Below are 18,093 nucleotides of genomic sequence, written 5' to 3' on the forward strand. Positions count from 1 at the left end.
GAACATGTTAGGTAGCCCTCTGTGAGTATGGGTTAGGTCTACTAAGCCAACCTGGACTAACCAACCCAAAATGCTGGGTTAAGCTATTCAAAAAAAAAAAAAAAATATTAACTCACCAAGACCTTGAGCTATTGGTTACGTGAGTACGTTAACCCATTAGGGAAGCGGAGCACGACCCATTCCAATTATGCCGCACTAGTTGTTAGTGATTGAATGTCCAATGTGTCAATATATTTTACTTAATCAAAAAATATTAATTACTTTATCAAATTATAAATAAGATCAAACAATCATTTATGTGATTCATGGTGTTCGATCAGTATCTATATATATACACTAGCTTGTCAGAAAAAACTAATTCAATTTTCTCTAAGTCACTCACATGCATCCATACTTATATTGCCTTAGATTTAGAGAGTGCAATTTCCCAACGAATCCTAACATTAAAACCAACAATTTCGAAATCCAAATGATGAATCAAAAAATTCTATAGAATTATGAAAGATGAAAATATTCTTTTGATAGAATCATATCATTCCATTATATTGACAATTTAAAAAAGCTGCTCATACTATGATCGTATTCTAATGGCGATCGGTGCATTCAGTTATTTTAATCGGTTTGCTATCGTCGGTCTTAACTGTTCGCCGGCGGCGATTGATAGTGTCTATATATATATATATATGTAGCTCATCAGAAAAAATTAATTCGAATTTTTCTAAGTCACTCGGATGCATCCATACTCATAGTACATATTGCCTTAGACTTAAAGAGTGTGATTTCTCTACCATTCGATTACGTTTGTAGGGGCTCCTGATTGATAGTGCCATAATTCTGGAGACACAATCTGTTCTATTCTGAGAGACAATTATTCATGAACGTTGGACATTAATAGAGGGAACAAATGTCTTAAGGAAACAACATCTATTAGGCTCAAATTTCTTCAATTTTAAGATGCTGATACTTGATGAAAATGGTTGCATTCAAGGAAGAACACATTAAACATTTCGAAATTAGTGGGAAATATTTATGATCCATCAGTATCAATAATGCATTGGAAACTAAACAGCCTATTTTTTTTTTTTGGTAATCTCTAAACAGCCTAATTTGATTAACCACTACCTCTCATTCGTCAAACAAAATTATAGACCCAAGTCAATTAATGTTGAAATTAAAAACTGGGCCATTGATTGTTTGTTTTTTTTATAATCACCATTAATCAAGATATCAACGTTTAAAACCATCAATAAGAAATAATGGCTAAAACGAAAGTCATAAATAAATTTCACCATTTTGAACGTTTTAAAATAATGCAAGGTCCAGTTAACCCCCACCTAAAACTTATATAAGAGATATTTGTTCAATGCAAAATTAATCATCTTTCAAGTTACATAAAACAAAACTTGTTTAGTTATATTTGTAAAAGCAAGAAGTCAAGGTTGCTGGTGTTGCTGTAAATTGTATTCTCAAAATAGACTACTACATCATATTATCTGGACTCAAATTCAAATTTTTTTCTTTCAAAAACGACATTTACCCGGGTACACTCCTCCCTGCCCGGGTAAATAATTCAAGCAATTTCTCAGGTGCTAAGAAAAAGACCCGGGTACATCCCTCCCTACTCGGGTATGCAAAAAATTTCAAAAATTACCCGGGTAGGGAGGGGTGTACCCGGATAGGCTTGGTAGTCAACGGTCAAACATGGGCAGATTGGTGTTATGTTTTTTGAGGGGGTTAAATTTTTGAAATAGTTTATAATGAAGGTCAATTTGGTAATTAATTATTAATAAAGGGTTATAAGGATCAAAAAGCCTAAGTGAAGTGTATATAAGTAAGAAGATCCATGGACTCAATGCCTTAAAGTTTTGGGTTAAGATGTGGAGTCGTACCCGCTTACTATCGTTGAAGTAGCTTAACCCATTTGTAAAGAACCAATTCAAACCAAAAGCTTAAGCTGGTGGGTGAGGGTTTTTTTAATGGTTTTATATATCTCAACACGCCCCCTCACACGAGAGCCCATTAGGCTTGAAGAGTGGACAATGCACAGGCCTACCTACCTGTGCGAACAAAAAAATTTCATTTGAAAGAAAGTGGCGGGCGACGAGGATCGTACCCGGGACACGAGACTCTGATATCAGGTAAAGAACCAATTCAACCCAAAAGCTTAAGTTGGTGGGTGATAGTTTTTTTTAATGGTTTTATATATCCATTGATTGTGATCTTCCATCACGGACTCCTCTTATCGGATAGATATTATCACAGGATGGGGTCGTAGGAGCAAGGTGACAAGATATTCTCTTATGAGAAAGACAGTGCAGGACCTATTGCATATGTTCAGTTTCCCATTTTCTGCTGAAAAGGGCAGTTCAGGGTGTCTCGTGAGATATGGGGAGCTTCATAGTCAATGGTTGCTCCACTTTTACATAGAACAGATGCATACTATTGTAGAACCATTCCCCCTTTAGCCGATACACAATTTTACTGTGTGAAAGGAGCATAGAGTGAGATGCTCTTTGCACAATGCTGACATTGTATTTAATCTAAGTTTAGCATAGTGTACAATTATCTAAGTTATTATCTGCAAAATAAATTGATTACCATGGACAATAATAAATTATAGATAAATTGATTTCCACTTTAAATGTCAAGACTTTTGTATGCAGACAATGTTATTTTTTTTTATTTCTTCCCGGGTTCATTAATTACCTAGTCGAGCCACAAAGATATCAAACATAGTTGTCATTATCACATTAGCAAGGTTATAACTGTAAATTACTAACATTGGCCGCAAACAACCAAATATTAGAAGGCAAGTCATTGGTTAATCGTTACCTTTATGGTTCAATGATATTTGCTTTCAAAATATGAAAGCTTGGCGTTGATGACACTAATTTTGATTTGCCTGCAAAATCAGAAAAGGTATTGTTATGAGTATTAAAAGAGAAAACAGCAGCAGCTGCAAATGCAATGGCGCTCATTGTTTTCCTGCCTAAAATGATTGTAATGACGCAGTGAAGCGGTTGTCAGCAAATGCAAGCTGATTCAAGGCCGACGCCATTAATGCCACTATGAGAAATGATTGTTGCATGGACAAAAATTGCACGCTTCCTTCACATACAACCGATTAATCAGTTTTAAAATTGATGATGTTACTTAATCACTTGTACTTTAGCCTCTATTTTTTTAAATTGTAAATTTATAATCAGACTATTTTAGGTATTAAATATAGGATGTTAATTTATTTTCTTATCTCATGTCATAGAAACAAATATGCGGATCCACTGTTTGTAAAAAAAAATAAAAATAAAAAGAAGCTCGAGGGATCCAACTTTTTATTTATGTAGGAGAGAGAAATTAGAGCTGTTAAAATGGATCAGCCTGTCCCATTTGGCCTTAGCCCACAAAAAGCCCGCAGGCCAAATGAATATCAATAATCAAGGCTCGCACGGGCCAAAAGCTTTATCGGTTAGGGCCATCCCGCGGGCCATCCAAAATTATAATTTCACAACTTTTTTATCATATTCAGTACGTTAAAAAATATTTTAACAAATAAATTTTTAACACTTTCTTAACATATTTTATACAAATTATAAATTTTTTATAATCTAATTTTTTAATAAAATAAGATTTGTACATAAAATATAGTGAAAATGCAAACAAAATTTTAATATAAGTGAAAATTTAGTTACTACTTTTACTATATTCATTATTAAATGATTTCATCAAATAAATATTTTCTCACCGGGAGTCATAACAGAATACAACAATTATAGTGAAAAACTAAAAGTAATTATAGAAAAATTATCTTAATACCAGTACCGAATAACTGCTCTTAGTATGTTATATATTTGAAAGTAAAATAATTGATTTTCTTTAATTACTACCATTACAAAAAAAAACAGTTATTATTATTCACAAAATTACTAAAGTGCATTGTATACGATATGTTTCAATACAAATTTGGATGTATAACATGATTATATGTTAATAGAAAATTTTATTTTTATTGATGCGCAGATGAAAATCTCTGTTAAAACATATCACTACTGAAAAATTCATTTTTGTTGTAAAATATTATGGATGAACTTTCACATGTTCATAACACTTGACTTTTTATTTTTCATGACATTTGATATATTCTATAATCATCACAATAATGGTGTTGAATTGTATAATACATCCAAATTGGTATTGTAAAATATTATGGATGACCTTTCACATGAATTATGGATGACATTTCACATGAATTATAAATGACCTTTCACATGGTTCATAACATGTAACTCTTTATTTTTCATGACTTCAATGTTTAAAAATGCATCTAAGATAGGTCCTTACGTAGGACTCTTTGCTCATACTTATTCTTATTTTATTCTCTCTTTTATTTTTTTCTACACTTTATTTTCCTTTCTTTCATATTTCACCTTCTCTTATATTCTCCATCAAATTTTCAATAATTTTTACTTATATTTATAAATATTTAAATTTATATAACTTTTAGTTTTTTAAATAATGAAAAATTTTGATAAAAGAAAAAGTTTGGCCCGCGAGTCAAACCTAACCCAGCCCGCTAAATTATAAGGCTTTGAGGATTATGGCTAAAAAATAACCTACCACAAAAAATTCCTAATGGGTTAGGGCCAAATACAATACTTTGTGAGCTGACCCGCAGACTTTAACTCATTTTGACATCTCTAAGAGAAAATATCTTATTTAACGTACGAAAATAATTTACCTTAAATATATCCTTCCCTTAAATATATTTGATAAATGTTTACCAACCGCTTCTACCACCTAAGCGAGGGATTAATTATAAATAATAAGGTAATTACAATATAATCCAGCTTTTTGTATTACAAATGAAATTAAAACCTGTCAAAATAACATAGATTCAACCGTGACGAGGACCTTTGCGTCAAATCTGAATAAATGTCCTGTAATGTTTGAATTAGTCCGCTTAGGACCATAGATACACGAGGGACCTAACTTATCCAAGGAGATAATTAAAAGGGAATTACTTTTCTTATGTTATATAATTTTTTTTTATCTCTTACATTCATATTTTTTAAATGGGTCTCATAAGATTTTTTTCTCTCACTTCCAACTTTTTTCTCTCTCTTAACTTTTGTTTGAGCATGAGATAATACTTCTCTTATACAACATAAGAGAAGTATTACCCTAATTAAAATCATGAAATAAAAAAAATTTGTTATTAAAATTTTGCTTTGATATAAATGTGTAGCAATTATAAATTTAAAAGCAATTAGCGCTACATCGGATTATAAAATTTTTATTCAAACTATTATATATATATATATATTTATCTATAATTGATTCATCATGTTTATTATAGAAAAAGGATGATGTGAATTTATATTCATTATTATTCGTGGATTTAATTTATTTTTATGTGAATTAACAGTGAATCATGTCAACAACCTTGTAAATTGACACCAACTTAATTTTTTTTATTTTATTTAAATGTGATATTAACGTTAAAAGTTGGATTGTCTGTCGCATTTTATAATGACCGAAATTTTTACACGTCAAATGTAAACAAAGAAATCGCCACTCCAAGCCTTCAATTAAAACCCGCTAACATTTGACTTACGAACTACCTTGTAAACCGCTATTTTATTGTTTTTGGTAGATACATGTTATCTTAATGTTTAAGTTGATGATAATATATGAATTTTATAATGTTTAATAAATTGAATTTAAATAATATAAATATAACTACGATGGAAGTGCTTCACGCGTCATTTTTTTTTTTGTATTCAGTGCAAATAATGTTTTTTTTATAATACAAAATATAAACCAATCCAACATATAATCAAATTTATAAATTGTAATTGATTGAATCGTTATAAAATGTCATTAAGGGGCATTTGGTACGAGAGAATTTTTTTTTTTTGTCTGGAAATTTCGATTTTTAAAAATATGATTTTTACGTTCAGTTTATGATAATAATCAAAAATTAAAAATTTTAAAAAATTCAGTTTCTCGAGAATCTGAAAAAATACCGCGTACCAAACACTCCCTAAAACAAAATCAAAACTCATCCAATTAACAGAGAATAATAAAATAAATAGATTAAACATTAAAAAGAGAAGTTGCTAAATGTTTGTGGTTAATTTGATTACGTGTCTTATTAGCTATAAATATTACATTGATCCCTTCACTCAATTTCATTTCAAAAATTATTTATCAGTTGTGTTAGCTCTCATTTTCATGAAGCCTCACCCTTCTTGCGTAGGTAGGTCCTCGTGCTCTGCGTGTCTTCTTCACTGTGGTTTTTTTGCATTCACAGCGTTTGCCTAACCTTCCAAGTTCCCACTACCTTCTAGATTTCGCCGCTGATCGTTCTCCGTCACCGTCTCCGGCAACCACTTCCTTTATTCTTCTTACTGTTTCTCTAGGTCAGGTCTTTTTCTCTCTTCTTCATATTCCGTATCGTTTCTCTCTCTATCGAAACATAGGCACACACGAGGATTTTTGTTCGTATTTATGCACGTGATTCGGATTTGTATGAGCTCAATTGATGGGACACAAAAAGCGAAACCATGCTCCGCGCTCGAAACAATCGCCGGCGGCTTCTCTGGTGGCGCAATCGGCCAACGGCGGAGCCGCCAATGGTTCCATTTCACCCGACCATGACTCCTGCAGCGTTTCTGAAAATAATATTGATAACCCTAGCAAGATCGAATTGGCTCCTCAATTTGAGGGTTCCGATTACGATTACTCCACAATCAAACTCGAATGCGAGCGAGCCCTCACTGCGTTTCGGCGCGGTAACCACAACAGGGCACTGAAGCTCATGAAGGAGTTGTGCTCGAAAGACGAGGACTCGGCTTACTTGGCGTTCGCTCACCGAGTTCAGGGCTTTGTGTTTATCAAAGTGGCGTCCATTCTCAATGACCCGAGCGCGAAGCAACGGCATTTGAAGAATGCCATTGAATCCGCGCGGAGAGCAGCTGAGCTGGCGCCCAATTCAGTTGAGTATGCGCATTTTTATGCCAATTTGATGTTGGAGGTAGCAACTGAAGGCAAGGAATATGAGGAGGTGGTGCATGAGTGTGAGAGGGCGCTTGCGGTTGAAAACCCCAATGATCCTGCGAAGGAGACCTTGCAGGATGAGAGCGAGCAGAAGATATCAACTGTGGAAGACCGGATAGCACATGTACAGAATGAATTGAGGCAGCTAATTCAGAAGTCAAACATAGCTTCATTGTCCACTTGGATGAAAAATCTGAGTAATGGAGAGGAGAGATTTCGGTTGATTCCGATAAGGAGGACCGCGGAGGACCCAATGGAGGTGAGGTTGGTTCAAACTAGAAGGCCTAATGAGATCAAGAAGGTGACCAAAACACCCGAGGAAAGAAGAAAAGAAATTGAAGTTCGAGTGGCTGCTGCAAGGCTGTTGCAGCAAAAGCCAGAGTCTCCCCAATCTCCGAACGAAGGAGATAGGGATGATAGAGCACCAGATTCATCTTCAGGATTTAGTCAGAGGGTGGGTGATAGGCGAAAGCATGGAAATATGAGAAAGAATGGTTCTACAGATGAAAGGAAGAACTGGGTGCTCTCATATTGGAATTCAGTGAGTGTGGATATGAAGAAGGACTTGCTTAAGATTAAAATTTGTGATCTCAAGTCCCACTTTGGGTCTTCGAAGGATCCTTTGCCGAAAGATATTTTGTCAGAAGCTTTGTCATATGCTGGGCCCAATAAAACTTGGAAGTTCTGGCTTTGCTGCCATTGTGATGAGAAATATTGTAATTCAGAATCTCACAGGCAGCATGTTGTGCAGGAACACATGGGGAATCTCGTGCCAAAATTGCGGAGACTTTTGCCCCAAAATGTTGACAATGAATGGATTGAGATGATTCTTAATTGTTCTTGGAGGCCTGTGGATGTCTCAGCTGCGATTAAAATGCTTGATAATAAAGCGAAATTCAATGGTTCTTCGTTTCTTGAGGATTCGTACTTGGGTCATCATACTCAGGACTACAATGATTGTTTTAAAGATGCAAGCGGCTCTTACCATGAGAAGGAAAATGTAGGGTACAATCATTGCAATTGTACAACAGAAAGTAGTAACTGTCGTAAAATATCAGAAAGTGATATCAAAGAAGGTGCTGAAGACCGACAGTGTACGGCTAATCTTACTGCTGATTGTTGGCCTGTTTCTGATGATTCTGAGCGTGCAAAACTTCTGGAGAAAATTCATGCAGTATTCATGATGCTTATTAGACACAAATGTCTTGCTGCGAGTCATCTTAACAAGGTCATACAATTTACTATGGGAGAGATACAAGGTCTTGCTGTTGGTTCTCAACTTCTAAACCATGGTGTAGACCAAACACCAATGTGCATATGCTTTCTGGGAGCTTCACAGCTTAAGAAAATTCTCCAATTTCTCCAGGAAATATCTCATGCTTGTGGGTTGGGTAGGTATGCTGATGAAAGTAGTAGTCCCATGAATGATTTGCACAATATCAGTCAAGGTCCTGAGATCAAAGAGAAGATTGTTCTCGATGGAGATGCATCATGCATTCTTCTGGATGAGGGTTTACTGCCAACACAAGCTCAGGGGGCTATCTTGGATGATGTGACCACCCCAAGTTCTCCTGATGGAATTTCACAGTGTAATGATGCTTTGCTATGCTGGATATTTTCAAGTTCACCTATTGGGGATCAATTGACATCATGGATGAGGACCAGAGAAGATAAAAAACATCAAGGAATGGATATTGTCCAGATGCTCGAGAAGGAGTTTTATCACCTACAAAGCTTATGTGAGAAGAAGTGTGATCGCATAAGTTATGAGGAAGCACTGCAGACAGTAGAGGATCTTTGCCTTGAAGAAGGTAAGAAGAGGGAAAATGTTGGTGACTTTGTCCAGCAAAGCTATGAGTCTGTTTTAAAAAAGCGGAGAGAAGAGCTCGTTGAGAGTGAGAATGATGTGATGTATGTCAGCAATAGGTTTGAATTGGATGCTATATCAAATGTTTTGCAAGAAGCAGAAGCAATGAATGTTAATAAATTTGGCTATGAGGAAACTTATGCTGGTGTGACTTCTCAGTTATGTGACTTGGAATCGGGTGAGGAAGATGAATGGAGAATGAAGGACTTCTTGCATCAAATGGATAGTTGTATAGAAATTGCTATTCAGAAACTAAAAGAGCACTTATCTATAGAGGTCAGTTTGTTGATAATTGTCAAATGTCTACTAAGATAACTGTAAGGATGATCTTTTACCTTGATGTTATAACCTAGTTCTTTTGCTGTGCAGCTTAGCAAAATTGATGCACGAATCATTAGAAATGTTACAGAGATGCAACAATTGGAACTCAAGCTTGGGCCTGTTTCTGCTTATGATTATCGAGCAATTTTAGTGCCTTTAGTGAAGTCGTACCTAAGGGTTTGTATTCAGACTGCTGAAGCATGTACTGTTGCTTCATCTTTTACTTAATTATATGTTCCTTTGTTTTGATCTTTTAGGCACTTTTGGAAGGTTTGGCTGAGAAAGATGCAAGAGAGAAGTCTGATGCTGCAAGCGAAGCATTTTTGGCTGAACTTGCTCTTGATTCCAGAAAGGCTGTTAAAGGGGGAAATGAGAACACGAGACATCTGGAGAAGACAAAAGATAAGAAGAAGAATAGAGATCATAGAAAAACAAGAGATTCCAAGGTATTCATCATACATGTTGAATTTACTCATATTGAGCTGTTGTCCATGACCACTGATTAAAGTTTCTGTCTTGCAGGCCACAAGCAGTCATGTGCAGCTCTTGCTTCGTTCTACAACACCTGAGTCAGTATATGTTTATCTATTTTCTTTTCTGGATTTTTCATTTTTTTATTATATAATCTTCTAGATCAACTGTTTCCTAAAAATGTTTTTGATGTGCTTCTGCTGCAGTTCCAGTCTAGTTGCACCTGATAGTGATCATGAGGTTGTTTCTGTTAATGGTGATGACTTGGAACAACATGAAGAGGAATTTAGGCGCAAAACTGAGCTAGAAGAGGAGGAAAAAAAGCTTGAAGAAACTTTGGAATTTCAACGAAGGATTGAAAATGAAGCAAAACAGAAGCATCTTGCTGAGCAACAAAAGAAATCATCTGGGACATATTTAGAGGAAATGCCGGACAAGCTTCATGATTATCAATTGAAGGCGATTGCTGATTGTCTGGATGCGCACAAACATGTAAGACCACCTATGCAAGTATGAATCTCTTTTTTGGAGTTTCTCCTACTGAATGAAATGGGACATAATTTCTGTTTTCTAGTCTTTAAGCTATTGTTGCCTGGTCAATGAACCTGTAAGGCAAATGTACAACTTAAAGGAAATACTTTATAGATAAAAATTAGGTATTGCAGGAAATATACCTTAGAACTCGTTCTTTTTTCAGGAGCAGTTGGCAAAGGAGAATGGGTGCCCAAGCAATCTGGATGGTGTGCTTGTCACCACAGCGAATGGTTCCATGGTGCCAACTAAATCTTTAGCTGATTCAGCTACCCAAAAGATTAATTATTTGCATCAGTCAAAAGTTAAACAAGGTTGGTGGTCTCTCAAAATGCAATGTTTATTTATTTTTTGCTAGAGGTTCTCCACATTTTTATTTTATTCGACAACAGATTTGCCTAATGGAGTTGGTCTGGAGAATGGTCTTCCTTTGCCTGATCGGCGTGCAGGAAAAAAGCACAAACGGCATAGGAATTCTTCCAAAATGGTTGATGGAAAGTTTGAATCTGTCTCATTTGAAAAGGAGAATATTGAGGATATGCATACTGAATGTAACGTGAGAGAGCAGGCTAAATTCAATAACAATCAAGATGCTAACAATGGTTAGTTTTAACATTGTCCAAAGACTCTTTCCATATAATGCTGGTGCATATTAATTCTTATCTAATTACGGTTTTTTATCAGATGTATTTGACTCACAATTATTTATAGTGATAATATTTGACTCATAATTCTTTATGATGATAATATTTGACTCATAATTTTATCTTCGGGCTGCTAGTCTATGGCACTATATATGTTTAGCTTACAAAAGTTTACTGGGATGCACAAAATTTTAAGAAACGGTTAGGAAGACTTTCCATTGTTAAGACCATGACAACAATTTTTTTTTACCATTTGAGCTTTACTTTGCATATTATAATTCATTTACCACTGGTACAACTGTGGGTTTAATATCTTGATTTGAACCTCATGTTTTGCCTTTTGCCACCTACAGAAAATATCCTAATCATTTTTTGTGAAAGTATAACATGTAAAGTCAAATGTAGGCTGCTTGTCTTGTGTCATCTTTGTTTTACCTAGTTTATTCATTGGCCATAATGTTATCATTCTCAATGTTATATATTTTTCTTTTTAAAAAAATGTTCCAAGTTAATTAACTGCTGTGTCTTATTTGAATTAGTTTCTTTTTCTTTTTCTTTTTTGATAATAAAGTTGAATTAGGTTCTTGTATATGATACAGTTTCTTTCCATGTCGACTCTTTTATTCTTTGGCACTCGGGCTATTTTGTAGCCCAATTATCTTCTGTTGGGATCTCTTATCCCTGGGTTTATAGTGTAATTATCTGATATTGTGTATTGGAAATTAATTGCCAAATCTGGCTACAAATTATGATCTATAATTGCTGTATTTATTTTTTCAGTGAGGTGTGATGGCATTACTTGATTTGCATAGAACGATATCATGATATCAGTTATATTTTCTTTGACAATGCTTATTTCAATAATGTTTTTCTTCAGTGGGCTTTGTTTCTTAACAAAGAAGTTTTTGGTCAAAATAAACTCTACTGTTAAATTAGATACAAAATCAGATTTTATAGTGTTTGAAAACTCATAAGCATTACTTGTGCTTCTTTCGTGCAAGAATTATGTCAAATTGAAATTTGTTTACTGATGCAGAAATCTTATTTCAGTTTGTGAGCCTATTTGAAGTCATTTATAATAGTAAAAAGCATCTTGTGAAGGTGTTTTCCCGAATATGAAAATTAATTTGCTGTTGCTTGAATGTACCATCAGTGTGGGAGAACAATGGATCAAAGGTAATGAAAGAGTTGCAAGTGGAAGATGAGGAGGAGGAAAGATTCCAAGCTGATCTTAAAATGGCTGTACGCCAAAGCCTGGGTATAATATTTTTCTCTCCCTACATACATATTTAGACCGGTGGTGTTTATCTTAGGCATCTATGATGTGTTTTCTTAAACTTATTGACATATATTTTTTCCTTCTTGCAAAATCCCCCTCGCTGTAAATGACTGAAGAATGGAAATTAAATTGTTTGAATGCAGATTTATCTGAAAGGTTTCCTTTCTCCCATTCTGATCCCTTGGCATGTTGCTTTCTTTGCTAAATTTGAAGCTTTGAAATTAATACCCATATCATGGCTTAATAAATATGTACTAGGTTCATGTAATAAGATATGGCCAGCATTTTATAGGGAATGAGCTTAATTGACTGCTTTGTTTATTTACGTGATGGATAGCCATTCAGGTTCTTGATATGGTATTGGAGGCCCTAATCTATGATCAAGCATTCAGGAGTTCAATCCTTGCTACCCTCACTTTTCATAATTAAATTGAAGAACGTGTACATTGCCCATACTTCAAGTCCTATGGTTCTTGTGAGAGGGGGTGTCTCAAGAGATATAAAACCATTCTTGACCCTCCACCTCACAGTTCAATCTTTTTGAATAGTTGGTTCTTGACAATATCTACACCAGAGAATAGGCTTATTTTGTTTTTCATTTCAATTCCCATTGCCAACTTTCTCCATGGTTTGATAATTATATTTTCTTATCATCTGCTAATTGATAAAGCTGCATTTAAGATACGGATTAGTACATTTTGCTCTCATCAATGATCCTTCAGAGGCCCATTGTTTGTTTTATGAGCTAAATGTTGCAAGGCTGCATTTGCCACTTATCCATGTTAACATGTTGAATGCTTTACCTTCTTTCTGAGTACTTAGTGACCACTTGCCTTTCCTTTCTAGTGCATGGAATTGTATAATATATTTTATTTTTTGCCATTTCTCCAGCTACTAAACATTGTTGTGGCCATAATTCCTTTTTATTTTATTTTATTATTGTTGGCTACATGCCTTAATTTCTTTTTGGGCCACAAGTAAAATTTGACATAAACTGTCAGTAAAATCTCTGACAGTCACGCAAATATTTCCAGTTTCCACTAAATTAGCTATAATAAATCTTACACCTGCTTATAAAAGGAATTTTGGGTTCACCTTGAAGAATTATGGAACTTTGATGATTCTAACCTTATAAGAGATTCTTCTTATCAGACACATATCAAGCACGTGGGAATTTGCATTCGGTTTCCGGTTTAAGAGCGTCTCACAGAGCTTCTTCACAAGTAGATTGTTTGGATTGTCCACCTGTGGAAGAATCAAGTGAGGATGTCAATGGAGCTACTTTACTTGGTACTGGACTGAAGAATGAAGTGGGTGAATATAATTGTTTTCTCAATGTTATTATACAGGTAGGTCTTTTGAAAGCCAGTTTTCCAATTTGTTATGAGATCAGCTGGTGCACTTTTATTTCATTGATGTATTATATCCGTTGCCTGAAAGAACTTCTTGTCTGTGCACGAGCTCAGTCATTGTGGCATTTACGACGCTTTCGGGTGGGATTTCTTGGCAGATCAAAATCAGAGCATGATCATGTAGGTAATCCTTGTGTTGTCTGTGCATTGTATGAAATTTTCACTGCGCTGGACCTTGCACCAAAGGATTCAACAAGAGAAGCAGTTGCACCTACTTCCCTGCGGATAGCTCTAAGCAACCTATATCCTCATAGTAACTTCTTCCAGGAGGTAACTTCGCTGACATAGAAAAGGAATGATGTACGGTAGCGACTGACATTTGATAGGCTGTAACTTCTTTTGTGGACTATGTGATTAATATACTGACATTTGACAGGCTCAGATGAATGATGCTTCTGAGGTACTGGCAGTAATATTTGACTGCCTACATCAATCATTTACTCGTGGTTCAAGTGTTTCTGATTCAGAATCAGTGGAAAGCAATTGCATGGGATCTTGGGATTGTGCAAACAGTAGTTGTATAGCACATTCACTTTTTGGAATGGACATTTTTGAACAAATGAACTGCTATCACTGTGGTCGGGAGTCCCGACATTTGAAGTATACTTCCTTCTTTCACAATATAAATGCCAATTCCCTCCGGACAATGAAGGTACCTTTTAGGAAGGATAATAATTTACAGTTTATCTGATTTTCGGCTGCTGGAAGCATATGAGCAAAGCATTATGCTTGTTATGTACCTTAGCTGGATCCCTTCTTCATTTTGCAGGTTATGTTTGCTCAAAGCTCCTTTGATAAGCTTTTGAATCTCGTGGAGATGAACCATCAGTTGGCTTGTGATCTAGAAGTTGGTGGCTGTGGCAAGCTCAATCACATACATCACTTTCTTTCAACTCCACCCCATGTTTTTATGACAGGTACCTCAGTTGCTGCTTGAGGAATGTTGACTTTTCTTTTCTTTTGTATGCTTTTTTTGGCCTTTCTTTTACATGTTTGGTATTTACAGTTTTAGGTTGGCAAAATACATGTGAGAGTGCTGATGATATAACAGCAACTCTGGGCGCCCTGAGCACCAAGATAGATATCAGTGTCCTGTATCGGGGTTTAGATCCTAAAAGCACCCATAGCTTGGTTTCGGTGGTATGTATTTGAATGATAATGTTTAAGGAATGTCTATATTTATATTGATTACTTTTTCTTTGCCGCTGTAAGAAATGGATTTAGCTTTATTAGAGAAGGGACACATGCAATGTAAACATTTCCTAATAAAAAATTCCATGTTGAATATTGCTTTTTTTGGCACATTTTAAAATGGAAGATTTGAGTATATGGCGTTCGTAGCAAGATTTTATTTTGGGTGGGGGTGGGGGAGAGCTGAAAGCAGCCTTAACCACTCCATATTTCTTTCCTGCTTGTTTCTCTATTCATCCTCCCTCCCCACTCTAATAATTTTTTGTATACATCATATTCAAATCCTGAAAGGACTGCTCTGGTCAGTGAAAAAGTTCATTTACTACTTAAAAGAAACTTGATATACCTAAAATTTCCACAAAGGAAGTTGAAAGTCTGAGTGAAAACTTCAGATTCCCCCTCCCTTCTCTTTTATTTTCATTATTAAATGGTTGAGTAACATTTTACTCTTGGAATGGAAAAAAAGAAGTCATATCTCATGCCAATGTGTTAGTTCTACGTAAACATTTTAAATGAAGACCTGGTTCAATGGTGATGTGCAATCCCAATTTCTCTGCACTATTTATGTTCCTAATGTGTGTTATTTAAAATTTTAGGTTTGCTACTATGGTCAGCATTATCATTGCTTTGCTTATAGTCATGACCATGAACAATGGATTATGTATGATGACAAGACTGTCAAGGTGAGTTTGAGTCTTTGAACAGATGAATATATTTTCTGTCACTCTTTGTGTTCAATTTTTTTCTTAAATGGTCAGATAATTGGTGGATGGGCGGATGTTCTCACAATGTGTGAAAGAGGGCATCTACAACCTCAGGTTCTTTTCTTTGAAGCTGTAAATTAGATTTCTGGTGGAACTGATAACATCATTTGCTGGACTGAAGGATGTTGTCTTTGACATAGTTTGGCAGAAATTGGTGTCTAGTATGGCCCTGTTTATGCTCATTGCATTTCTGCTTAACCCACAATCGGTTTAGGCTCATAAAGTTGCAAAAATTCCAGTGATGTCAACAAGTTTTGGTATACATACCTCAGTTTGGAAAATAGCATTTTAAAATTTGTGATACAATTCAAGGTTTTAATAAGAACTACAGGTTCTTACGGGGAGGATGATGACGAATACATTTAGTGTTACTGGATGACATAGAAGAGCCCGGAGAGTGGTGTTTGGTACCTAGCATTGCTCAACACAATTGGTTTGTTTCGAGAGTATCAGATTCATTTCTTGTATCCATCTAATAAGCAGGTTTTGGTATTGCTAGAACAACCACAACTTGTTGAGGTTGGCCGGCAATGTGAGAAGATTCTAGGCTGTTTTATGATGGAAATAACTGCCCATTATTGTCGGGAACACAGCATGTGTACGAGGTTTGTTCTTCAGTTGCCGAAAATTTTTCCCTCCCCCTTCCCAAGGAAAAAAAAAAAACACCAAAAAAAAGGATCTGTATAGCTTTCATGCGATTAGGTTTGTCAAAATGTCAGCTTGTTGCCTCTACTGCTGAAAAAGGAGTGTCGTTTACTGATCTACGGGACAAGTTTTCTCCCTTTCATGATACCTGTGGTGGAGCATGCTGCATGCCAGGCTTGTGTAGCTGTAAAATGAGGGGCTTCCATCCTTTGGATCCACATCACTGTACTTTCTCACTATTTCCTTTCATTTTTTTCGTTACTGGGGTGGGGGAGAGCTAGGATCTCCTTAAGTTTAGTAGAAGTGAAGGTAATTATCTAATTAAATCAAATTGTAGTTGCAGATATTAACTGTAGCTTTGAGCGAGGAAAAAGCTGAAAGGTTTTGGCACAATTTTGTCCTACACTTTTTGGAAATAGCATCAAGTGAGATGGATTATTATACTTCATAATTCTATATACATTACTGCAAAATATTGCGCAATTCAGTATCTAGATTTTTACTCTTTTCATGTTCTCCGTTTCATTCTGTTCGGTATAGTTCTTTTTATATTTTGCATGGAGGCCATGCCTTTGTTGTAGGTTGGGTTTCATTTAGAATTTCTATTTTTATTTTACCAGTCAAATTATTTGGAGTTTAATCAGTTCGTTATATTGCTCATTAAGATCATTTAATTTTGTTATGCTGTATAATATTATTTTTAAGAGGGAGCTTTCTTTATCTTTCATCTATCAAGATAGTATTACTAATACTGTTTTTAAATATTTCATCGAACTATTGATGTCTGGATGTTTTATTTGAAATATATAGAATGGAATGGTAAGAGAGTTCTTATTCTGTTGTTCGGATGTTTATTAGTGGAGTGGAGGAAAATTTCTATATCCTTGTTTGGAAGTTTTAGTGGAAGTGAATGAGGTGAAATTCTTAGGTACAATTTGCATAAACATTCAAATTTATTATTAACGTATCTAAATTATCCAAATGTGTACAGACATTTTATTATGAAGAGGTCACGTGTTGACTAGTATGGGTCATTTGTTGATGTAAGTGCTTATGATAAGCAATACTTTTATGTAAGAATTTCTTATTAATGGAATGACAAATATTGTAGGATGTTATTTTTCATATTTTCCTTATTTTAGGAACATTATTTACCAGTTTTTTTAGCATAAAATTTAATGTCGTATATACATACAAAATATAAGTTTCATTCTGCACAAGTTTCATTCTGTTCCTCCTAATACATAAAGGAAGGAAAATGGAGCAATTTATTTCTGTTTTTTACTCTCATTTCCTTAATATATCGACAATCATATCCTTTATCATATTTAATTTCTTTCCATCCTTTATCATTAAATCAAACATTATAACTAGCGGTGATAATAAGGGTTGATATGATATGACATGAATTTAATATGAATATAAATACTCAGTATGAACACGATTCATTTATTTTATGGGTTAATAAGACACGATACAAATAATCCGTTAATATCAAAGTGTGTCACTTGTTATGCTGATTGACATAACATGATAAGATACAAATTACCTGTATAAGGAATGTTGCTTTCACTAATATCATGTTGATTCAACATGAATAACTTATGAGAAAATTAATATGGGTCAGTTTTATGTTTGCGAGTTGATATGTAACATGACATCATTTTTCGTGTTAGTTTTTGCGATCAAAAACTTAAAAATGGATCGACGCAAACATGAATTTCTCGTGCTATGTTAAAAATTGTCATTCTTAATTATAATTTCATAATGGGTTTTATAAGAGTTATGTTGTAGGAAAAGTGATTGTGTAATATTATAGAGATTCGTTTTGTGTGCCTTGATTTTTTATTTATTTTTTTGTTTTAAAAAGTGTGGGCCCCACAAAATGTTGTGAGTGTAGGAAAGTTTGTTG

General features: G+C 34.8%; 1 protein-coding gene across 4 annotated transcripts; it reads left to right on the forward strand.

The window, feature by feature from the left end:
• Positions 1-6,258: 6,258 nt before the first annotated feature.
• On the forward strand, positions 6,259-16,670 carry LOC133303025 (uncharacterized). 4 transcript variants are annotated; one of them, XR_009750417.1, is made up of 16 exons: positions 6,259-9,199; positions 9,293-9,421; positions 9,502-9,690; positions 9,767-9,813; positions 9,922-10,207; positions 10,413-10,560; positions 10,639-10,848; positions 12,044-12,148; positions 13,322-13,518; positions 13,636-13,851; positions 13,958-14,233; positions 14,351-14,498; positions 14,588-14,721; positions 15,369-15,455; positions 15,531-15,793; positions 15,868-16,670. XR_009750417.1 is itself a non-coding variant. In XM_061502856.1 (15 exons), the coding sequence occupies exons 1-15, from the start codon at positions 6,542-6,544 to the stop codon at positions 15,615-15,617; spliced, it is 4,917 nt and encodes a 1,638-aa protein (XP_061358840.1). In that variant the 5' UTR covers positions 6,259-6,541; the 3' UTR covers positions 15,618-16,670. The 4 variants fall into 4 exon arrangements, 3 of the variants coding, with proteins under 3 accessions (XP_061358840.1, XP_061358842.1, XP_061358841.1); XM_061502856.1 differs by having other exon boundaries at positions 15,531-16,670; XM_061502858.1 differs by having other exon boundaries at positions 13,964-14,233; positions 15,531-16,670.
• The last annotated feature ends 1,423 nt before the right edge of the window (positions 16,671-18,093 follow it).

The sequence above is a fragment of the Gastrolobium bilobum genome, unplaced genomic scaffold, assembly GCF_033153095.1.
Source record: "Gastrolobium bilobum isolate Gb01-03AN ecotype WA unplaced genomic scaffold, APGP_CSIRO_Gbil_v1 utg7742, whole genome shotgun sequence".
Lineage (NCBI taxonomy): Eukaryota > Viridiplantae > Streptophyta > Magnoliopsida > Fabales > Fabaceae > Gastrolobium > Gastrolobium bilobum.